The following is a 23,156-nucleotide window of genomic DNA, read 5'->3' on the forward strand; positions in this document are numbered from 1 at the left end:
CGTCTTCCTCAGCAAAAAAAAGAGGAGGATTGGCGGATGCTAGCTCAGGGCTGATCTCCTCACAAAAAAAAAAAAAAAAAAAAAAAATTTAGTGGCTAATTGCATTCATAATACAGATTTCATAAAGCATGAGATGAAATAAATTTGTTTTTGTGATTTGCAGTTTCATTGCTCAGGATGAGCTCTTGGCTTCCTGTGTGATCTGACGTGTTGTGAGTGGACCCACTTCAAACGGCCCCTCCTGCACTAGGGGCTCTCCTGGCGGGGGCTGCCCGCTCTCCATCTCCGCAGCAGCTGCTTGGCAGCTTTGCTCAGCACACGCCTCGGCTCCCGACGCCACGGGCAGCGCTCGTGCCCCGCGCAGCTGGGACACGCACACAGGAGGGAGCAGGACGCAGCTCGGCCCTCGGCTGCTGTGGGCGGGCGACGGGCCCTGCCTGCCAGGCCAGCCACCTTCTCAGTGGGGCACGAGACCCACCTCTGCGAACCAAACCCCGGCCGTGCGGCACAGAGGGCTTCTACGTGCCGGCACCGCGCTACGCCCCCGACGCACCCGCTGGTGGAAGAAGAACGGCCCGAAGACGTCCACGTCCTCCTCCACGGGACCTGTGCCTGCGGCAGGCTACGTGGCAAAGCGGGTCAGGCTGCTGTTGGCTGACCTGAGAGGGGGCAGCTCTCCCGGTTGCTGGGTGGCCCACTGCGACCACTGCGTCCTCAAATGTGGAGAGGAAGGCAGAGAGCCAGGAACAACAGGGAGGAAAGAACTGCCCACCTCGCTGGCTTGACCGTGGAGGAGGGGCCGAGAAGAGCCAGGGAAGGTGGCGCTTCTAGAAGCTGGAAAAGGTGGGAGCGTATTCTCCCCGGAGCTTCCACAAGGAAGCAGCCCCGTGAGACCCATGTTGGGCTTCTGAGCCCCGGACTGTCAGTCTGTGCTTATGCAGTGATGAGGAAAAGCTGCACCTTCCTTTGCCTGCTTGTCCTCGCAGCCACGCAGCCCAGCGCTGTGGCTCCACCTGACATGTGGTGGCTGGGACTCGGAGAGCTCTGGCCAGGCCGAGGTTCAAACCTTGTCCATCTGCTGGACACAGATACCACGCCTCCAGGGTGCGGGCAAGTAGAACCCATTCATCCCTGAGCTCGGGGGCAGCAGAGGGACAGGGCTGGACATCCAGGAGGTCGGGGCAGGGAAGGGGCCTGTGTGGCCCTAGGTGCTGGACAGGACCCACTGAGCTGTGGGGGAGACACTGTGCTCAGCCGTCCAGCAGCGCCAACGGGGACGGAGGCTGGTCAGGGAGCTGTGCAGACAGGACGGAATGTCACGTGGGCAGGGATGGCCGCGGCGGTAATGGAGGCGATGACCAGGAGACGCTGCAGGAGGAGGCCTTAGGGCAGCCACTGGTCACAGGCGGTGGGGGGCGGGAGGAGCAGCAGGACTGTGGACTTGAAGCCAAGGCCTGAAAAGTCGGGACAGCACTGACCCAAGTGGGAAGGAGGAAAGAAGCCAGACTGAGGGAGGAGAAGGGGGGAGGAGGGAAAAGAGGAGGAAGGCGCGGAGGGAAGCCTCGCCGGTGCCCACCCTGCAGGCCTGGACCACCCGCTTGCCTCCTTCACCCTGGACGGCCGGCTGGGATGAGGCTGATTCAGCAAAGCTGGCCAGCACCGCAGACGACACGCCCAGGTCACAAATGAAGGTTATGCTCCTCTTTTTATGTTTCTTTGGGAAAAACAAAAACAACATATTTCCCCTTCAGGCAAAAGAGAGAAGTAAACTACTGACGAGCACAGGGTCATCGACTTCGTGGTTAAACCAGCGTGGGCTCCGACGGCCTCTGGGCAAAGGCGGTTTCTCCAGGAGGCACCGTACAGCCGGCGGTGCAGACGCTTCCTCTGGACCCACACTCACCTTCGAGAGGTCTCATCACTTCACCCTGGGGACCTCGTCTCTGTCCAAGTCCTCCCACTAGAGAGCTGACCAGGACTTGTCCCCACGCGTTCCTGGCCTCGGCTTCACGAGCGCCGAGAACGCGAGGATGCCGACGCTCTCGCTCCATGACATTCCAGGATTCTGCGACAAACACTACTGCAAAATTCTTGTTTGTTCCTGGCTCAGGAAGGGGAGTCAAGTGCACTCTGGTGCCTCTTGGGGTCCACGCTAAACCGTGGTGTGGACGTGAGGAGTCTTGCTGCCCGTCGGCACAGGACACGCATGATGGTACAAGGAGTGACTCAGACTCCAATGACACAGCTGCCATGAGCACTCGGTGCCAACCTGGGCGGTTCCTGCGTCACACACAGCGGGTCCTTTGAACTTGAGGAGTCAGTCAGCTGCCCACCAGGGCCAGCGGGAAGCACAAGCCCCCAGCCCGACAGCCGCCAGCAACAGCCTCCTGACAGGTTCTCTGTTTCATGCTGAAGCATCGCACTAAAGACACGCAGGTCCACACCAGAGGGTCCCCTGAGGGGCTGCACCTGCAGGCACCAATCACGTCGGCTGTCCTGGGCGGCGGTCCCAGCCTGGCCTTGGGGGCCCCCTGTGCGGCAGAGCCAGCGGACACAGCAGTGACCGGCAAAGCCCGTCCCCCGGGCGGCAGAGCCCAGCTGTGCGACTTCCACGGAGCGCACCGTTCCAGGAGAAGGCCTCACAAAACTGGTCTAGATGGCAGGTTTGGGGGACAGATGTGGAAAAAAAGGTACTTTATTATCATGGCACTAACACCAGGAAGAAACAAATTTCAGCTACAATTTGAAAAAAGATACAAGTCTGAGGAAACAAGTATGATATTAACAAGCAGGATGCTAACGAGTTTCTTGCTCTTGGAGCATATTGTTACTCCCGCCATCAGAGCAGATCTGGGCCTTCCTCAGGGGGAAACTCAGAACTGACCACCCGCTTCTCCCACTGTCAGCTCCTCTTGAACATTACTCTGACACTTCCCATGAACTGCACCCTGTCGGGGTCAGAGTTCACAGGCCACGCAGCAGGTGACAGCGAAGTCGCTGGACTGTCACGACCACTGAGGAGGCGTTTCCAACATCCAACACCAACCCGCAAACCGCGACGCACTCGTGCCTCACAGAGGCAGCTCGGGTCTGACCCTAGACAAACCGGGAAAACGAAGCATGAAGAAATCGGACACCTGCCAGTGCTGCTGGGGCAGCACCACCTGGGAAGTGTCTGGAATGTTCCGGCCAAGCTACTTGGAATCTCAAGAACAGGCCACAAGCATCGGCTTCTTAAAAGACTGTTTTGTTCCTAAATAACAAAGGCAGACGTTCAGTGTTTTTCAAAATGCCTTTAATTGGTTTTTGCAGAGATTGAGCCCACTGGTGAAGACGAGGCATGATTTACAGGGCCTGGCCTGTTCCTACGCTGGAGAGCCCGGCTCTGTGTCCCTGCAGACTCCTGGGGTCAAAACAGACAGATATGCAGGTGCACGGGCAAGGGAGGGAGTAGTGGGCAGAGCCTGTCCCTGGCTCAAGGTCCCCCGAGGGGAGCGCCCGGCCTGGGTGCTGGGGGCCTGGGCGCTGGCCCTGGTCTAACCAGCCATCTGCAACCTCTGCAGGAGCTGACTCTGGAGAAGCACAACCGGTCAAACGACAATTCAGAGAACCCAGCCCCTGCAGCCAGCGTGACAGCCCAGCAGGGAGGCCGCAGCCGCAGGGTCAGGGGGAGCAGGAGCCACGTCCCTAGGGTGAGATGCTTCTGGAGCGTGCGGAGAGAACCCCGAGGAAGGAGCTGGGCCATGCCTGTGTGGGGCAGGGGTGCCTGGTCCCAATTCTCAATGGACCCCCCAAGTCACAAGAGAAGAGTGTGTGCATGTGCACGTCTGTGTGTGTGCATGTGTGTGTGTCTGAGTGTGTGTTGGGGGAGGTGTCAACGTGGGTGGGCAGGTGGGCAGCAGGTACTGTCCTGAAGGTCACAGCCAGGGCATCACCTCCCTGGCCAGGGACCTGCATTGCAGAGGCAAGTCACTGGGGTGATGAGGTGGTCCCCCTCCTCCTCCCTCCCCAGCCCCCTGCTGGGACCCCACTTCTGCCCCCACGAGACCCCTTAGGCTGTCCCAACAATGGACAACTTGAGGGAGGGGCTTTCACCTCTGAGGGGAGACCCTCCCCAAACTGTCCCCAGAGAACCTGGGACCTCAGGAAGACACGTGTCCTTGGAGGACAGATGCAGTTCAAGCCAGCAGCAGCGTGTGGCTTTGAAACTGAGTGCACCCCAAAACCCTCCTAGTAGACAACCCAGCACCACCACTGGGTCCCCCCACGTCTGACTGAGCTGGAGGGGGGACTGGAGGATTGGGGGGTGGGGGGAGAGAGATGGGAGAGAGAGACAGAGATAGAAAGAAGAGAGAAACAGAGACAGAGAAACAGACAGACAGAGAGACAAAGACAGAGACAGGATGGATGAACACCAACCAGCTGGAGCACAGGCCGGCTGTCAGCACCTCTGCTGTGAAGCCCTGGGCTGCATTGCGAGTATTGTTGTTTGTGTCTCAAATTACACAAGGTGGTGGGGTAATTCTGGCGGAACTATGGCCCGGAATTTTCTTCCTAAAGACAGGCCCAGGCCGTGGGTCAGCTGCCTGGCAGGGACCCAGATGCGGCGAGGTGTGAAACGTATCCGAGCAGGCCGGGCTGGGATAAAATCCTCCCTGGCAGCAAAGGGCAATTACTGAGGTGTCCCGCGTCTGGAACCTGCTGCCTTAAAGGACTGAAGTAGAAAGGCAGCTGCTGGGCTGGCGTGGGGAGAACTGGGGGAGAGCTCAGGAGAATAGAAGCAAAGAGGACTAGAGGTTCACGCCCAGGGTCGTCTGAATGAGGATCCACAGGAGGAAAAGCAGGGAAGACACACCAACGATACACGGAAACAAGATGAGGAGCCTAGGCCCTGCAGACGAGGGACAGGCCATCAGCAGAAGCAACTACGGGACCTGGGACACTCCCATGGGAGCCGAAAGAATGGGGGGAGGCCACCTGCCCCCAGGAGGGAAGCCGGAGGACACCGGGGGTCAGGAAGGCGGCCAGGGCTCCCTTTCCAGCAGAGGTGAGTGAGGCTAACAGCCACCTGCCAAGAGGCGGAGAGCCTTGACGGTCAGGTGCCTTCTCCCTAAGACAGAGGAAGACAGTCCAGTGTGGAAGGACCCTGATCAGGCAGGAAGACCCCCAGGGAACAGCCAGCACACGGTGAGACCTCCCAGCTCCGGGAGGGATTGCAGCCCAGAAGTTGGCTCCAGACGCCCGAACCCAGCCAGCTCCACCCCGGGGCTTCCTCTGCCAGGGCCCCCGGAGCCCCAGGAATCAGAGCGGGCACCAGCACTGCCTTTTCTGCCAGCAGGAAAGAGCAGGGCTGCAAACGCCCCACAAGGCAGAGCTGGGCCAGGCAGGTGGGATGACAACTGAACGAGACACAAGGTGAAACCGGCCACTTCCAGTACCCTGACCCGGCGGACTGCAAGGCAGAGGCAGGACGGACCAGCCCCAGAGGGGACTGCAGGGAACAGATATTTCCTACAGGCAGCCACTTCAGTTGGTCGGGACCTCAGCCCAAGGAGTGCTAAGACTCCAACCAGCCCCATAATTCCTAACCCTAACCTGCAACCCTGAACCTAACCCTAATAAGAGCAGAGCTGGGACTCAAACCAGCTCCATAACTCCTAACCATAACCCTCTAACCTCTATCCCCAAACCGTGACCCTAACTCCTAACCACTAACTCTAACTCATAATTCTAACCTCTAACCCTGTCTCTAATCCTAATCCCTAACTCTAACCTCTAACCATAACCCCAACACTAACCCTACCCCCTACCCCCAACCCTAATCCCTAACTCTAACCCTAACCTCTAATCCTAACCCCTACCCCTAACACCTAACCCCTACCCCTAACCCTGACCCTAACCTGGTTCTTCCCAGCTGTCCACACTGCCTCTCAAGGAAAAGGAAAACAAGCCAAGGGCCAAATCCAGACAATGAAGCAAATGGTCTACACAACCGTCGACACAACAGTCTACACAATAGTTGGGTCCACACAATGGTCTACACAAGATGCACATGAAGGCTTGCAGTCCAGCTGACACGGGGGAAGACACATAAGTGGCTGGTCCACCTTGGGAAACTGACAAATAAAGGAGAAGACGTTATCACTATTTGGCAATAGGGGTTGGGAAGGAGAACAGAATTCTGGAAAATTATGGGTGGCTTTGATATGAAAAGGAGTTTGCAAACTCCCGATGGGCCGACTGTGAGCGAGGACGCTCCCAGCGTTAAAGCAACTGGCTGTGCCTCAGACGGGAGGGGGGCCAGGACATCGAGGGAATGCGGGAGGCCCCTCGCAGAAACATGCAGGAAGGACGGAGGTTGTGTTAAAGTTATGGGATCATGAGCACTTTCCTCCTTTTCTGTCTTCATTTCACATACTTGTAAATAAAGTTATAATTAAAACATAAAAACAGTTAAAATCAGAAAGAGGATTAACGTTCTGGGAAGAGTGGCACAGTGGTTAGAGCACAGTCTGTCCACGCAGCGAGGAAAAGCCAGGTCCCGGCCTGTCCGTCCTGGGTGGGTCGGGGCAGGTGGGGTGCATGGTGGTCTTCGTGCTCTCACTCTTGTCATCGGCAAGCCCCAGCCCACACGCTGTCCAAGCTAACATTCCAGGTTAGGCTTGAGGTTGGAGAGCACGGCACCTGCCACAACCACGCGGCCAGGCAGTGACCTTGGGCAGCCAGGCCAGCCCTCCACTAAGACCTTCAGAAGTGCTCTGCAGAGGCATGATTCACGGGGCCACCAGGCTTCATATGAGCGAAAGGAGAAAGCAGGGAGGCCAGAAAGGACCAGAAAGCTGCTCCACACAGCAGGACGGAAACCGGGTCACGGGGCCGGGGAGAAGGCCTGGTCACAGCTCAACTGCAGCGGCCACAGCTGCGCCAAGACCGCACAGTGGCAGTCCATATTTCCGAGCCTGCTTCAGAAAGGGGACCTAAAAGGACTGTCAAGTCAACCAACCAGAAATACAAGTCAAAAGAAAAGCCTACATGGTCACACAGAACCATTCGTTCACTGCATGTGACGCGTATTTCATCCCAGCAGACTGCTTTAAAAGAAAAATTCTGCTAGAACCAAAAACAGCTGTGAAATCACTGTGACCTCACTGTTTAAAATGACTGGAGGTAAATCCACCCCCTTTCTGTCATGCCTGCTTTCCAGAGTCATCTGCCCCGGGACAGGCAGACATCCAGGTTCCCACCGGTCCCACCCACCGCGAACGTTCTCAAGACGCGGCTCCCCTCCCTCAAGATGGCACAGTTCCTGCGCAGACGCTGAGTCCACACTTGGGCTGCTCCCTGCGGAGGCTGCCCGGCCGCACCACATTCTCCAAGGACATTATTAACAGAAAAGTGTCCTGAGCCAGCCGGTCAGGCTCCTGAATTCGCCAGCCGCTTCTAAAAGAGCACCTCGCTGAAAGAGGCTGCACACGCACCCGGGCGCCGGCTCTTCCTTCCTTTCCTCCAGACGCCCCTGCCCGCGCGCCCCCACAGACGCCTTCCAGCGCTATTCCTGCAGTCACACCTCGGGACCTGCCGCGGCGATTCCAGCTGTCACATCTCCCAACTCCTCCAGATGAGGATCAGGAGCTCGGGCAGCCCCACCCCTCCCCTCCAGTCCAGCTAAAGCGGAGGTGAGGGAGGAAGCTGGGTTTTTCAACCATTGTGTTTCTTTTACATTTTAAAACCGCCTCTATTTCATGCCGGTGGGGGTGTCCTCTGTTGCGCATTTCCTTTGAAGCGGCCGCCTCCAGAGGCCTGCTGCCGGAAGACAACTGCAGGGTCCCAACAGGACCCCACTCAAACACCTGCCTCTCCCCCCCAGTTCACGGAGCACCTGGGGTCACCAGGAAAACTGGGGCTCAAAAGGCTTGGAGGAGGCTTGAGGGTGGGCCCAGGGTCCGGTACCTATGGCCTTGCCCTTCCACCGTTCCTGAACGCAACGCCTGCCTATTAAGGGTTCTGGGTGTGACCTGCAGCCCGGTCCCCCACATGAAGGACGCGCCGCGGACTCAGGGAAGGGAAGTCTGAGGTGCAGAGGAAACCCGGGGCTCCCCACCCGCGCGCACTGACGGATGTCCCCAGAAATGCGGTGCTGCAGAGACAGCGCTCCAGGTGACCTGGCTGCCCGAATGCCGCATCGCGGTCCCGCCCAGCCGCGGAATCCCGGGGCGCCGCGCGCACACCTCCCACCTCCCCGCGCGCTCACCGTCTCCGGGTCGTTCTCGAACACCTCCCGGGCCTCCTCCTGGCTGCACAGCTCCTCGATGCACTCCCTCTCCAGGTGGCCCTGCTTGGCCTCCTCGAAGACCTGGTAGGCGCGGCGCTGCCTGGGCCGCAGAAACTGCGCCGCCTCGCGCGCCCGCAGCATCACGGCTGCCGGAGGCGGGGAGAGAGCAGGGACACGCCGTCAACCCGGCCCCGCAGCTCCGTCCTCCCAGCCGCGGACCCGGGGATGCTGCGGCGGCGGGGCCGGGGCACACGGGGCCGGGCACCGGCGCGCCCCTGACACCCCGGAGGGGGCCGGGTCTTTTGGGCGGGGGCGTCTCCCGCCTCAGCCCGCGCCGCGGCCCCGCGCGGTACTCACTGTGCGCGGACTCGGAGGCCAGCAGGAGCAGCAGCAGCGCGGTGCCCAGGGCGGCGGCGGGCCCGGGCGGCGGCATGGCGGGGCCGGGACGAGGACCGGGGCCGGGAGCCGGGGGCGCGCGCGGTCAGAGCGCCCGGGACGCCGTGGCGAGCCGCGGGCGCCGCGGGGCGGTGGCTCCGGTCATCCTGTGCAGGCGGCTCTGAAGGTCACATCTCCGCGGCAGCCGCAGCGGCACCTCGGCCGCGCTTCGGCGGGTCTGGGCGGGGCGCGCGGCGGGGGCGGGGGCGGGGGCGGGGGCGCGGCAGAGGAGTCGGAGGGGGGGCTGGGGGCGGGTCCGGGCGGGGCGCGTGGCCGGGCGGGACTGGCCTCCTGGCCGCGCCGGTTCCCACCAGCCGCCGGGCGCGCGAGCCGGTTTTCGCCGGGAAGATGAAAGACTGGTCTCTGGGACGCAGGTCATCGGGATGCGGTGACCTCCGCACGCTGGCTGCTTAGACTCTCGCCTCCGGAGAAGGAGTTTCTGCCGAATCGGCGATTGAGTTTATTTAACAGTGATGGGGCGCACCGTGACCAGGTACAATGTGACCACCCCCAACCCAAATCTGCCACATCCTTTGTGGATTCTGCATTCTGGGCAGATTTTCTCAAGACTTAAAACCTACCAAAGAAAAGATAAACCGAGGTCAAACCGAATCCCAGTAGGGTCCAGGGAGTGAGATTAAATTATTTCCTTTTGTAATCTCTGTTCTCTGTAATGATGACATTGAAACCCTGAGGTTTCCCAGTAGATATTTAAGCTGAAAGCAACATTGTGCTTGTTCTCAGAGACCAAGATTTTCTGTCTCTCCTCCCGGGATATTTCGCAAAGTCACAAGCAAAAAACACACAAGCAAACAAAACCAAAACACAGCAAACCACTCGCCCGGGGCCGAGCAGGCGGCGCGGGGAGAAGGGCCCGGACACGCCCTCTGGGGAATCCTTCTCCGGAAACCCCGCCCCCCAAAAGGACGATGACAAGGGACAGCGAGTCACCACCTCCCCAAATGCTTGGTCACTTTGCTTGGGGGGCTCAGCGCTGAGAGTCCGGACCTCGGTTTCTCCTGGCCTGCTGTAGTGGGAGAATGAGGTGACGTTGCTTGTAGATTCTCTGAGGTCCTAGGTTTGAAGATGAGACTAATGAGCATTAATGTGTTAAATTCTGGGAAATGAATGTTCCTGAGGACGCTCTTCAAAGAGCATTAACAATTTAGTAGATCAGTCATCGAACCTTCTGGACTAGACTTACAGGCGTGCCCTTGTCAGCTTGCGATGATGAAAGCAGCCTGAAGACACCAGGACCTTAGAAAGAACATTTATTATATCAATTGTCTTGTTCTTAAGGAGAAGCACTGGTTTCAAAAATCCGGGTGGAGCAATAAATTCTTTAGTCGGTATTTACACAGACCTTTAATTAATTAATGGCACTTCTGTTATTTCTTAGGGGTTCTAAACCAGCGGCTCATGGATAGACTTCAAGAGGTACGTGAACTCCTAGAAATTGGTTGCAATTATTTTCTGCATTATTGGTGTGTGTTTGGAGAAGAGTTTATAGAGTTCATGCAGTTCTCAGAGTTTGATCCAAGTAAGAGTGAGCATTCTGGCCTCTGCACGTCCCTCTGGGTGTGGACCCACTGCTTCAGGTGACCAGGCTTCAGCATGGCCCCACTGGACTGGGCCTTTCAGGTCCCCCTGACCTGTTAGCCTGCACCTCTCTCTCCTCCCCCACACTCCCTATTCACCTTTCTGCTGAGTTGGTATCCTAATAATCACAACATCTCCCATTATGCAGAGACCTGGTTTAATAAAATGCATTCACGTGCACTTGCTCATTTTGTTTTGATAACAGCGTATTGCAGAAAGCGAATATGGAGAGCGATGGAGGATGTCTGACCCATGCTAACTACAAAATTTTCAATGTAGTTACCAATGCAGAAAATTTGCTCTAGGGCAGAAATGGAAAATAGATATGAAACAATTTGGATAATGGGTCCCAAGTTGGAAAGAGTTGTCAGGCACTGTGTTATATACCCTGAAATAGCCATGATGAAGTAGACAGTTCATCCACAGGAGGGGCAGATTAGACCCAGGGCAATGGATGCTTTATAGGGACAGTCAACCAGTCTGTGGTCAGGAGGTGGAAAGCCAGTGTCTCCTCTTTCCGGGGATAAACTGGGATGAAAGTGTGGAGGTGCAGCAGGAGTGGGGTTGTACGAAATAAGGTGTTTGTAGGGAAATGAAAGTTCTGCATTCTCCCTTCTGTCATCGTCTGTGGGTGGTAATTTCAAGGCAATAAGACCATTCTTTCAGGTTTCCACTCAATAAATGTGAGTTCAGTACTTGCTACTTTGTCTTAAAAGACAGTGTGCTGGGTGCTGACCAAACCAATCATATTTGGTTTTGTTTGTTTGTTTTTTAAACAGGTTTATTGAGGTCTAATGGAAATACAATAAATTGTACGCATAGGTTTTGATGTATCTGTGACGTATGTATACACCTGTGAAACCATCCCCACAATCAAGTTAGGGTCACAGCCATCACTCAGAAATGTTTCCACGTGCCCTTTGGTAACTCCTCCCTCCTGACAGCCCCCTGCCCCGGCTTCGTCCTGCATCCCTAGGCAAACCACTGACGGGCTTTCTGTCACCATAGAATAGTTTGCGTTTTCTGGAATTTTACAGAAAGGAATCATACAGTATGTGTACTTTTTTTGTGTGGCTTCTTTCACTCAGCGTTTTCGTTTTCAGATTCATATACGTTGTTGCATGTGTCAATAGTTTGTTCCTTTTTATTGTGCAGTAGTGTTCCGTTGTGGATATACTACAGTTTGTTTATCATTCACCTGTTGATGGACACCTGGCTGGTTTCCAGCTATTGGATATTATAAATCAAGCTGCTATGAACATTCGGGTACAAGTTGTTGTGTGCACATAGCTTTCATTTCCCTTGGGGAAATATCTAGGAGCAGAATGACTGGACTCTACGCCAGATATTTGTTTAACTCTTTCAGAAACCGGCAAACTGGTTTTCCAGGTGGTTTACCGTTTTCCATTCCCAGCAGCAGTGTATGAGCGTTCCGGCTGCTCCGCCTCCTCTGCATCACTGGCTGTGGTCACTCTTTCAGTCTCAGCTATTCTGATAGGTGTGTTGTGGTATCTCACTGTGGTTGATTTTGCATTTTCCTAGTAACTAATGATGTTGAGCAAATTTTAATGTGCTTACTGCCATCCAGATATATTCCTTGGGAAAGTGTCTGTTTAAATTTTATCTTTTTTTTCTTTTACTCTGGATGTTTGCTTTTCTAATTATTGAGTTATTTGTTGAATTTTAAGAGTTCTTGAAATATTCTGGATACAGGTCCTTTCAGAGGTGTGATTTACAAATATTTACTTCCAGTCTGCGACTTGTTTTTTCATTCTGTTAAAGAATGAAAACTCTTTGACAGAGTCTCTTTGAAAGAGCAGAGTTCTTAATTTTGAAGCGCAATTTATTATTTTTTTTAATAAATTCTGCTTTTGTAATCATATCTGCCTAACCCAAGGTCACAAAGATTTTCTTCCGGAAGTTTTCTTTTTTTGGTGAGGAAGATTAGCCCAGAGCTAATGTCTGTTGCCAGTGCTCCTCTCTTTGCTGAGGAAGATTGGCCCTGGACTAACATCCGTGCCCATCTTCCTCTATTTTATATGGGACGCCGCTACAGCACTGCTTCATAAGTGGTGCGCAGGTCCACACCCGGGATCCGAACCAGCGAACCCCAGGCCACTGAAGCAGAGTGTGCAAACTTAACCACTATGCCACTGAGCCGGCCCTCTTCCAGAAGTTTTATAGATTTAAGTTTTACATTTAGGGCTGTGATCCATTTTTAATTTCTTCCTAAATATTTCATATTTTTTCGTCCTATTATGAATGTTTATAATTTCACTTTCTGACTGTTTAAACACTTGACTTTTGTATATTTATCTTTTATGCTACAAATCTGCTTAACTAAATTTTTAGTTTCAATGCTTTTTTGGTAAACTCAATAGAATTTTTACATAAATGATCAAGCTGTCTGTAAATATTGACATTTTTACTTCCTCTTTTCAAGTCTCAGTGCTTTTTACTTCTTTTCTTGCCTCGTTGCACTGTCTAGGGACCCCCGATACAAAATTGGCTGGAAATGGTGACATGGCTGTCCCTGTCTTGTTCCTGATCCAAGGTAGAGATAATTCAGTCTCTCACTAGCAAGTATAATGTTGGCAGTAGGATTTTTGTAGATGCTTTTTATCCAGATGAGAAAGTTCCCTTTTATTTCTAATTTTCTGAAAGATTTTTTTAAAAATTAGGAATGGATATTAGATTTTGTCAAATACTTTTTCTGCATCTATTGAAACAATCATATGGTTTTTCTTTTTCCTTTCCGTAATCCGTGAATTACTTAGATTGATTTTCAAATGTTAAATCACGTTGCATCCCTGGGACAAGCTGCACTGGTCCTGATATATTATCCTTTTAAATTATTGTTGGATTCAATTTGAAAAAGTTTTATTAAGAACTTTTGCATCCGTGTTGATGAGGATATTTTCTTTTCTTGTTTTGTCTTTGCCTGGTTTCGTGTCTCAGAAGTGCTGGCCTCATAGAATGGGTTGGTGTGCACCTCCTCTTTGGTTTTATGGAAGAGTTTGTATAGAATTGGTGTTATTTCTCCCTTAAATGATTGGCAGAATTCATCAATGATGCCCTCCAGACCAGGAGTTTTCTTTGTGGGAAGGTTTTTACCTATAAATTCAATTTCTTTAGTAGATATAAAGCTTTTCAGGTCATCTATTTCTTCATGAGCGAGCCTTAGAAGTTTGTGTCTTTGAAGAAATTTGTTTCATCTAACTTGTTGAATATATTGACATAAAGTTGTTCATAATGTTCCTTTAATATCTGTAGGTCTGTAGTGATAATACTCTCTCATTCCCGATATTGATAATTTGTGTCTTTTCTCTTTTTGTCTGGATTATTCTGGCTAGAGATTCAACAATTTTATTGATCTCAAATAACCAGCTTTTGATTTTATTGATAGTTCTTTATTATTTTTCTGTTTCCCATTTTATCATTTCCAACTTAATTTTTATAATTTCCTTTTTTCTGTTTACATTTTATTTTATTTTATTTATCTGGTTTCTTAAGATAGAAGCTGAGGTCATGGATTTGAGATCTTATTTCTTTTCTAACATAGATGTTTAGTGCTATAAATTTCCCTTAAAGTGGTGCTTTAGCTGCATCCCCCACGGTTTGAATCTCATATTCAATTTAGTCATTTTCATCCAGTTTAAACTACTTTCTAATCTTCCTTTTCATAGTTTCTTTGACCCATAGGTTGTTTAGAACTGTGTTATTTAGTTTCCAACAGTTTAGGAAGTTTCCAGATATCTTTATGTTATCAATTTATAATTTAGTTTCATTGTGGAAAGAGAACATGCTGTGTTCTCTTTTTAATTTATTGACCCTTGTTTTGTGGCCAGAGGATGGTCTATCTTGGAGACATTCTATGTGCTCTTAAATAGAAGGTGCATTCTGCGCTTAGTGGATAGAAGGCTCTGTAGAAGTCCCTCGGGTCGAGCTGGGTGATAGTTTTGTTCAAGTGTACCAGGTCCTTGCAGACGTTCTGCCTACTTGTTCTAGAATGTTGAGAATGGAGTGTTGAAATCTCCTGTTATAATTATGGATTTGTCTATTTGTCCTTACAGTTCTACCAAGTTTTGCTTCATGTATTTTCAAGTTCTTTTATTTGATGCATGAATGTTTAGGATTACTGTGTACTCCCGAGTAGTTGACCATTTATCATAATGAAACGTACTATTCTTTGCTTTACAATCCATTTATCTGATTCTCAGTATAGATCCTCCAGCCTTCTGTTGATCAGTGTTTTCATGGTCATCTTCCCGTTACTTCAGTGCGTTTCTTATAGCTAGCTGGTAGTGGGTCTTCCTTTTTTTTTTTTTAAATCCAATATGACAATATCTGCCTTTTAATTGGAATGTTTATTACAATGGTCCATGTTTAGACCATTTTCATTTAGTACGATTGTTGATATGATTTCTTCCCTTTTCTTATGCCTTCTTTTGGATTAATTGAATATTTTTCATGATTCAATTTTATTTCCTCTATTGGCTCATGAACCATAACTGTTTGTTGAGTTGTGATTCTGGTGAGCGTCTCTGACCTGGTGTAGGTGGCCTTCAGTGCTGTTATGCTCCTTCACTTATGCTGGCTTCCATTCTCCCCTCCTTTGTGCTCTTGTTTTCTCACATTTTACTTCTAGATATGTTATAAACCTTACAATATAGTGTTACTGTTTTTGCTTTAAACAGTTCTTTTAACATGTATTTAAATAATAAGAAAAAAATCTTTTCTGTTTACCCATCTCTGTATCGTTTCCAATGCTGTTCATTCTTTTGAGTGGAGCCAGACTCACTCTAGTATCATTTTTCTTGGGCCTCAATAAAATCCTTGAACATTTTCTCGAGCGCAGATCTGTTGGTGATGAATTCTTTCAGGTTTTCCATATCTTTAAATGTCTTTATTTCATTTCCCTTTTTGGAGGATCTTTTTTACTGGGAACAAGATTCTACATCAACAGTCCTCCACCCCCTTCACACTCTAAAGAAGTTGCAGGCTGTGTTTTAGTTTGTGGGAAATCTACAATCCTCCTCTTCTTTGTTCCTCTGTACATATGTGTCCTTTTCCTTTGGCTGCTTTTAAGATTTTCTCCCTATCACTGATTTTAAAAACATTGATTATAATGTGGCTTTTGTAGTTTCATGTTTCTTGTGCTTGGGGATCGTTGAGCTTCTTGGATTTGTGAGTTTACACTTTTCATCAAATTTGGAAAAATTTTGGCCTTTATTTCTTCAAATTTTGTTTTATGTCCCTCAAAGTCTCTTCTCTTTTTTTTTGGAACTCCACTCAGACGTATGTGTGATGGCTTGAAGTTTTCCCAGAGCTCACCAATGCTCTTTTCATTTTTTTGTCTTTTTTCTCTCTGTTGTATTTTGATAGTTTCTATTGCTATGGCTTCAATTCCCCAATCTAATCTTTTGCAACGTCATATCCACTGTTCATTCCATCTGGTGTATTCTTCATCTCAGACATTTTATTTTGATCACTAGAGGTCTGCCTGAAACTTTTTTGGGCAGAACCAAGATGTAGTCAGGGCTAAGTGCCCACCTCTGAGGCCAAGCCCCTGCATCCAGCGCCTGGGCGTGCGAGATCCACAGCGGGGCAGGAGGGGGTGGGGACCACTCCCGCCCCGTGAGCACTCCATTTGGTCCCTGGGATCCTGTCAGGTGGTTCTCGCCTCAGCCTTGGGAATTTCTTCCCAAGTCTGTGATGATTTGGCTGAAGACTCATGGGATCCTCTACACAACCTGCAAGTTCTTCCTCTGCACGGCCCTCTCCTCTCATGCTCCCAGGTCTGCGCCTCCTCAGTGAGTCGGTGGGCTCTGCCTGGGTGTCCCCGCCAGGCACGACGCCCTCCACGCTCTCTCCAGGCAGCCCCAGGGCCCACCTCCTCTGTTTCCTGTCCCTCAGGGTTGCCTGATGTCCAGTGTCTTAAAAACTGGCATTTCTTATGTTTGTCTGGTTTTCTAGTTGTTTCGGGCAGGAGGCTAAGTCTGGTCCCTGTTCTCTATCTTGTCCAGAGCAGAAGTCCCCAGTCATATTTTAATGAAGTTGTCTTGTTTCAAACCACATTTTGCAACCACAGGTAGGTCTTGAAATCAGTTTATTATTTTGTTAACTAGCAATTTTTTAATGTTGCAGAAGAGAATAGAGGATATCAGAGTTTATTATTATCCTCCGTTTCCACTGTATCTATCTTGTGAGTGTGCACTGGGTTGTGATGTGAAATGTATTTATTACTGTGGGTTTTGATCAAAAAGTTGGAAAAACGCTGCTTACCACACTGAACGGAGGGGGTCCGACCTCATTAAAAGGCCTTTTGGGAAAAGTCCTCCAGGGCCTTCCCTGAGGACGCCAGCTTGTCCTGGTTTTCCAAGAACGTTCCCAGGTTAAGATCAAAAGTCCTGGATCCCCTGAGCCCCTCAGCCGGGCAGACAAAGGTGGTTGCTGCCCCTTCTCTGCCCCTTGGGGGTCCCTGTGCAGCCTGAGAGTTACTAAGGGTTTTGTGCCAAATGTCCACATATAAGTGACTTTAAGGAATGCCGTAGGGATTTTCCTTTAGGAACAACATCCATTTCTGGGCAAGGCTGCTGACCACAGCATGGTTAACCCCTCCTTGGTCTGAAACGGAGACTGTCACACTAGCTTGAGTGCCGGTCCTGAGTCCAGGGTCCTGAGTCCTGGTCCTGAGTCCTGGGTCCTGAGTCCTGGTCCTGAGTCCTGGGTCCTGAGTCTTGGTCCTGAGTCCTGGGTCCTGAGTCCCGGGTCCTGAGTCCTCATCTGAGTCCTGGGTCCTGAGTCCCAGCCCTGAGTCCCGGGACCTGAGTCCTGGCACCTGAGTCCTGGGTCCTGAGTCCTGGGTCCTGGTCCTGAGTCCAGGGTCCTGAGTCCTGGGACCGAGTCCTGAGACCTGAGTCCTGGGCCTGAGTCTTGGGACCTGAGTCCTGGGTCCTGAGTCCTGCGTCCTGAGTTCTGGGGCTGAGTCCAGGGCTTGAGTCCTGGGTCCTGAGTCCTGGGGCTGAGTCCAGGGCTTGAGTCCTGGTCCTGAGTCCTGAGTCCTGGGTCCAGGCCTATCTGTTTACAGATTAGATGGAGGGAGGGAAAGTAGGTGAAGACGGGACAGGGAGAGGGCAGGTGGAGGAGAGGGACTTTGAGCCACGCAGATATGGTTTGTCTCCTCCCCTCAGTGTGAGTTTTGGCAAGTCACTTTTCTTCTCCGTCCCAAATTTCCTTATCTGCAAAATAACATGGCACCTCCTAACTCTTGGTGTTCAGAGTGATGATTCAATGAGACGGTGAGAGGAGCTCCTGGCATGTACAGATGGAAGCTGGGACTGACTCCCCACTCCTGCTGCAGCTGCACAGCCTCCGCACCTGACTCCCTGCAGGTGACACAGAGAAGAAAGGGGGCAGCAGTCTCTGTGTTGAGGGTGACCTTTGCTGCCACCACCCCAGTGTTGGTTCAGTCCATACCCAGTCCACACGCAGGTCCAGCACAAGGGAGCTGCAACGGTGAGGCTCCTCAGCAGAGGAGCCTGGTGGGAGCTGAGAATGGTGGGAGGGGCGTGAGGGCGGCTGGAGGGATGATGGTGCCACGCCCAGGACAGTCTGGTGGGATCGCCTGGGCGTCCAGCAAGCCACATGACCTGCAGGTCTGGAGCAACCCCGAGAGCAGAGATGACCTAGGCAGCATTGTAGGGCATAAATATTTGGCCCCAGTCGCCCCGATGCAACTGTGTTTGGGACAGAGCAGGAGCCCTGTACTGCCATTGCCCAGGTAGCTGCAGAAAGACGCAGATTTCAGTAATTCAGGGGTAAGCAGGGCCAGTTTGGCTGCATGTGCAGAAACCAAGGCAAAGGTGCTTGCGCTGCATACGGGAACCTGTTGGTTTGGGTAACAGGAGTCCAGGCCTGTGCTGACCTCGGGGTTCTGGCAAAGCCAGGACTCTGCTCTTCCCTCCTGGGACTTGCCTTCCTGCTGGCAGCGTTTCCCTGCGTCAGAGCTGCTGACTGCTCTAGCTTGCAGTCTCCTCACGCTTAGTGATCCCAGAGGAAACACACGTGGTTCGTGGTTCCAAGGGGCTCCCGGGGTGAGTCTCCCACTCATGGGCTGTGGCCACATGCACACAGCTCTGCCTGGAAACGTGCCTGCCGGTCGTGGCCCTGTGGGTGGGACAGGGCTCCAAGAAAGAAAAGTCGCTGACAAATGCAGACAGAATGCGGCAGATGCCTCTTATCTAGAAGGACAGTGTTTTGTTTTGGAGGCGTAGATAAGTGTACCATGATATAAAAGTTTACATTTTTAGAGCTTCCGGAACAATAACTTTTTTCAGAGCATTTTTTTTTTCTTCTGGCTGATAAGACTATTTGTTAGAAAAATACGTAAGTTGGCTTAGAAGTATATTTTAGCTGACGTTATTTTGTAGGGTCTGAGATGCCCTTTGCTGCAGCGACACGTAGCAGACTCACAGCATGTGGGAGACTCTTCACCGGGTGCTGGACGGCGGCTCAGGTGCCAGCTGATGGGGGGTGATGTCAGATTCTCCCATTCATCGCACCGCATAACTGCAGGTGGACTTGTGATTTTGCTGTTGTGACAAAGATATGTATTTCATAAAGCCTGCTAGAAAACCTTCTTTTTGTAACCATTTAGCATCCCAAAATAATTTTGTTAGCTGAGTGATGCTGAGCACGCTTCAGGGGGATTTTAAGTTGAAGCCAAGTCCCCCTGAAATAGCAGGTGGCGTCTCCCCTTTGTTATGGGTTCCTTATCAGTCTGGCTCTCGGGAGGCCCAGGAGGGTCAGCTCTGTTTTCTGGGGGTGTGAGGGCAGCCTGGCAGAAGGAGGGCTGGGCCAGGCCAGGAAGGGGAGGGCGGCGGGCGGTGGATCCGTGAAATTGGGCGGTCAGGAGGCGGGAGGAGGCTCAGAGCAGGGCCTGCCGGGCGCTGAGGCCTGAAGGGAGCGAGGGGTTCCTGCGAATAGACTGCGGGACCCTCGCTGGTGCTCCAGGCCCTTGTGCAGGTCGTGTGGGCAGAACTCGCACATCCACCACATGTGTGGGGTTCTCCTCACCCCCTTCCCCCATCTTCCACTTCTGTGGCTCCCAACGTTCCAGCGTAATACGGACAATCTCTTCGGTAGCGTTAGCTGAAATACTGAAACTTCCAGGACTTTTCAGTGTTCAGGTAACAGTGTTGAAGTCAGGGCTGTCCTAGTATGTCAGAGACAGAGTTCCTAAGCCTCTGCTCCTGTCCCAGCCCACCACGCGGGGTTGCAAGAGTGAGACCACCCATCTGGGCTTGATTGACCTCTGGTCTCTGCGGCCAGTGACAATGATAACAGTGACCCTTAGGAAAGTGGCTGTCACGGTTCTGTGCTGTCACGGGAGGCCGGGCAAGGCTGCAGGCAGGCAGGCAGGGGGCCCGCTTAGCTGCCGTCTCCCCTCCACTCTGCTGGGGGAGCAGCCTCTATGCTGAACGACCCTGTGCGTTTGTCAGATCTGCACATCCCCCCAACTTGTCTTGTTCACCCTGACGACGTGGAGAGGGAGCAGGAAAGTGCAAGATTTTCCGCAGTTGGCAGACGAGAAGACTGAGAGCCACAGACGCTGTGACTCGGCTGCCAGGTCCACCCGGCTGAGCCGGCCGCTCGCACACAGGCTTCTCCTTCCAATAACCCCCCGCCAGCTCTGCTGCCAGCCGGATCCTTGACTTCAGGTGACCCTGTTCCTCGGGCCGTGACCCCCACGGCCGTCTCTAGTTTCTAATGTTTATTGCACTGGAATTTCAGCCTCCTTCCAGCCTCATCAAGAGCCTGGTTCCCTTGGCCCCACGGTGGGTGCTGGTGAACGGGCAGGGGTGGGTCCACATGTGGGGCCCACCCTCCCTGTGAAATGGATGACAGAACCTCCTCCCAGAGCCATCCTGAGCATGACAGAGGGACGAACCCCCAGGAGGCCCACGCCACGTTGGCCGTCTGTACCCAGTTGGTCCTCACTGCTGCCGCAGGCGGACCTGTCTGGGTGGGCTTGTCAAGAGTGACGGTTTAGGAGCTTTCTTACTGTGATGAGAAAGCATAACCTGGTGCCAGGTGTGTGGAGTAAACTTTAGTCTGGGCTCTGAGAGAAATTCTTCTGCAGGAAAACGTTGGTGAAATGGGGCAGCAGCGTCCTCCCCAGGCCCCTGTTTGTTCCCGGATGCGTCAGTGCGGGCTTCTCGCTGGGGCCATCCCCCGGGATGCCAAGGTGTCTGGACAAAGTTCTGTTTGGCATGATTGGGGTGCCGTCAGCCTCGAGGGGTCACGCCAGGTGCTGCCCAGGATGGCCCATCCCAGAGAACCTGACGAGCAGTCAGTGGTGCCGAGGGGATGCGGGGTGGGGTGTGAGGGCTGCTCCCAGAAGCCCTTCCCCAGGGACCTGGGGCAATGTCAGCACGGGTCCACAGGGGACATCGAGGCAGTTCAGAGCTGGGGAGTCTGGCAGAGGGTTTGTTGTGTCCCGAGAGAGTGGGATTGAATGAGGGAAGTGTTTTATTGCTCATTTCGGGGAAGAATGGAATCACACGGACCCTGGAGACCAAGGTTTGCAGTGTGGAGGCAGCCGGCCCTAGCTTGGGGTCCCGCCATCCTCCTGGAAGCCCTGGATGGGATCCACGTCGCAGGCAGAGTTGGGTGGGCTGAACCGGACATACCGGGAGTCGCCGCCCTCTGGCCAACCTGGAGACGCCGGATCCGTCAGCCCAGCGCTGGCTGACGCACCGCCGTGGTCTGGTCTTTCCATCCCTCTCTGTGACACTTGCGACATTCTCTTTTCTCCTTTCCGTGTTCCTTCAGTATGTCTCCTTGCTCACTCTCTCTGTTGAACACACGTGATTTCTGCCGGGTCTCACGGCTGCTAGCTCCCCTCTGTGCTGACACTTCCCAGGGCTCTGTCCTTCCCGCCTGTGTTTGTCTTCATGGCAGGACTGGATATTCCCACCCAGCACGGCAAAAGCAAATTTTGACATGGAACTTGCCGGTTGGTTGAAAGCAGCTGCAGGGTCATTGACGCCGATGAAGCTCTGTGTGGCCAGATGAGGCCTCTCCCTGGCCCTGGAGATGGACGCAGCCCGTGCGGCCAGTGCACCTGCTCTCGCTGCCAAGGCTTACTTAGAAGAAGGGGAATCTCGGCAAAGACCCTTCACTGAAAGCAAGAGATGGGGGCTGCTGCCTCTCTCTCCCGGGAGAGAAACCAGCCAGGTCCACAGTGAAGCAGGGACATTCCAGAAGCTTGGCCTGGACACCGTGCAGCTGGGCTCAGCCACCCAGCATGTGGGTCTCGTGACGTCAGGAAGCAGGTGCGCTGCCAAGGACAGGAAGCCTGAACCGTCGCCCCCGCTCAGCACGCGCTCGCTTCCTTCTTTTGGGACCCCACGGTGGTGTTCACAGACAGGCAGCAGGAAACACAGCGGAGGACGTCTGTGGGAGGTTCTCACCGAGGTTCTGGGGGAGAGGCTGCACATGTCCCCACGAGATACAAAGTTGTCATTCTGGATGCAGGACAACACGAGGGGCCTTCCTGATAATGTGAGGACCAAGCCCCCCAGCCAGGCACCTGGCTTCTGGAGAGGTGACTTCACTCCTGATGCCGCAGGAGGAGTCAGGTCACTGGGCAGTGGTTTGTGGTGCTCAGCCGGCGTCCCCTCCCCAGGGACATGACACGCACTCTCGCAGTCAAGATTCATGTCCTCCCACTGAGGCGCTCAACTCAAAGTTACGACTCGTGGCCTGCGACCCGGATACTTCAGACTGGGCAAAAATGGAAAACACAAACACAAACACATACACACACATGCATACGTGCGCACACACGCACATACGCACACGCACACATGCACACACACACACACCGTGCCGTGTGCATCAGCATGGCGGAGCTGCGTTTATTCGGAGCCGGGTGTCTTACCGGACCCACTGCTCAGGACGGATGCGTCCAGGGCTTCTCTGACTCCTGCCCTCAGCCCGGATCTGCTCTCTCCCTCTTGGAAGGTCTTTCGAATTTCATTCATGGTTTTCTTCTGGCGCTCGAGGGGGTTGGTAAGGAGGGTCGGGAGAAGAACTGAAGAAACGGGTGATGGGGAGTGCTCAGTCGGCCGTACTGACCGGTGTCCCTCCCGGGGACACACAGAGGTGCTCACGGTCTGTGGTGACCTTCAGGGCTGGGCAGTATGTGGCAATCATTTCCGATGTCACAGTGATTGGGAAGGTCACTGGCATTTAGAGACCTGGGCCAGGGGTTCTGAACCCTGCCTGTGCAGACAATGCCACACACAGATTGTTCCACGTGAATGTCACGTGTGCTCTGTTGATAAACTCAGGAACAGGAGAAGAGCAGGGATGTGGAGGGTCGTGTCCCCAGGGGAGGAGTGGGGGCATGGAGGGTTGTGTTCCCAGCTGGTGTGTTTGGACCTTCTTTGGATGGCTCTGGGAGCCGTGGGGCCTATTTTGGTCTGGCTGGGACCATCCCTCCAGCCCCAAGCTTGAGCATGACCCAGTGGCCCAGGCCCAACAAGGGCCTCCGGTGTCTTCCTCACTGCCCACGTGTGACAGACAAGTCACACCCCATCTCCTTCACCCCATCTCATCAGGAATTCACAGTTCAGGTTTCTTTGAGGTGATAAATAAATGACAAGCAATAGGATATATTGGAGAATATGAGGAAGCCATTTGATGTAAAACTAATTTGGCCTGACTTTGTTTTTCCAAAAAGGCTAGACGTGGCCTTTGAGCATGCATTGTTTATCTGCTTTAAGTATTTACTATGCCATAAAGACAAGAACAAATGCCCTTAAAATAAAGTAACTTCCCC

General features: G+C 52.8%; 1 protein-coding gene across 1 annotated transcript in view; it reads right to left on the minus strand.

Moving 5' to 3' along the window:
- The window catches only part of GAS6 (growth arrest specific 6), a 41,855-nt gene extending 33,022 nt beyond the window's left edge, over positions 1-8,833 (minus strand). Inside the window, exons 1-2 of the mRNA XM_058548550.1 lie at positions 8,630-8,833; positions 8,252-8,418 (exon numbers count right to left, since the gene is read on the minus strand). Coding sequence (XP_058404533.1) covers positions 8,252-8,418; positions 8,630-8,705 — 243 coding nt within the window. The 5' untranslated portion in view covers positions 8,706-8,833. The remainder of the gene's footprint in view (positions 1-8,251; positions 8,419-8,629) is intronic.
- Positions 8,834-23,156: the final 14,323 nt, after the last annotated feature.

This window comes from Diceros bicornis, chromosome 9 (assembly GCF_020826845.1).
Source record: "Diceros bicornis minor isolate mBicDic1 chromosome 9, mDicBic1.mat.cur, whole genome shotgun sequence".
Classification (NCBI taxonomy): domain Eukaryota; kingdom Metazoa; phylum Chordata; class Mammalia; order Perissodactyla; family Rhinocerotidae; genus Diceros; species Diceros bicornis.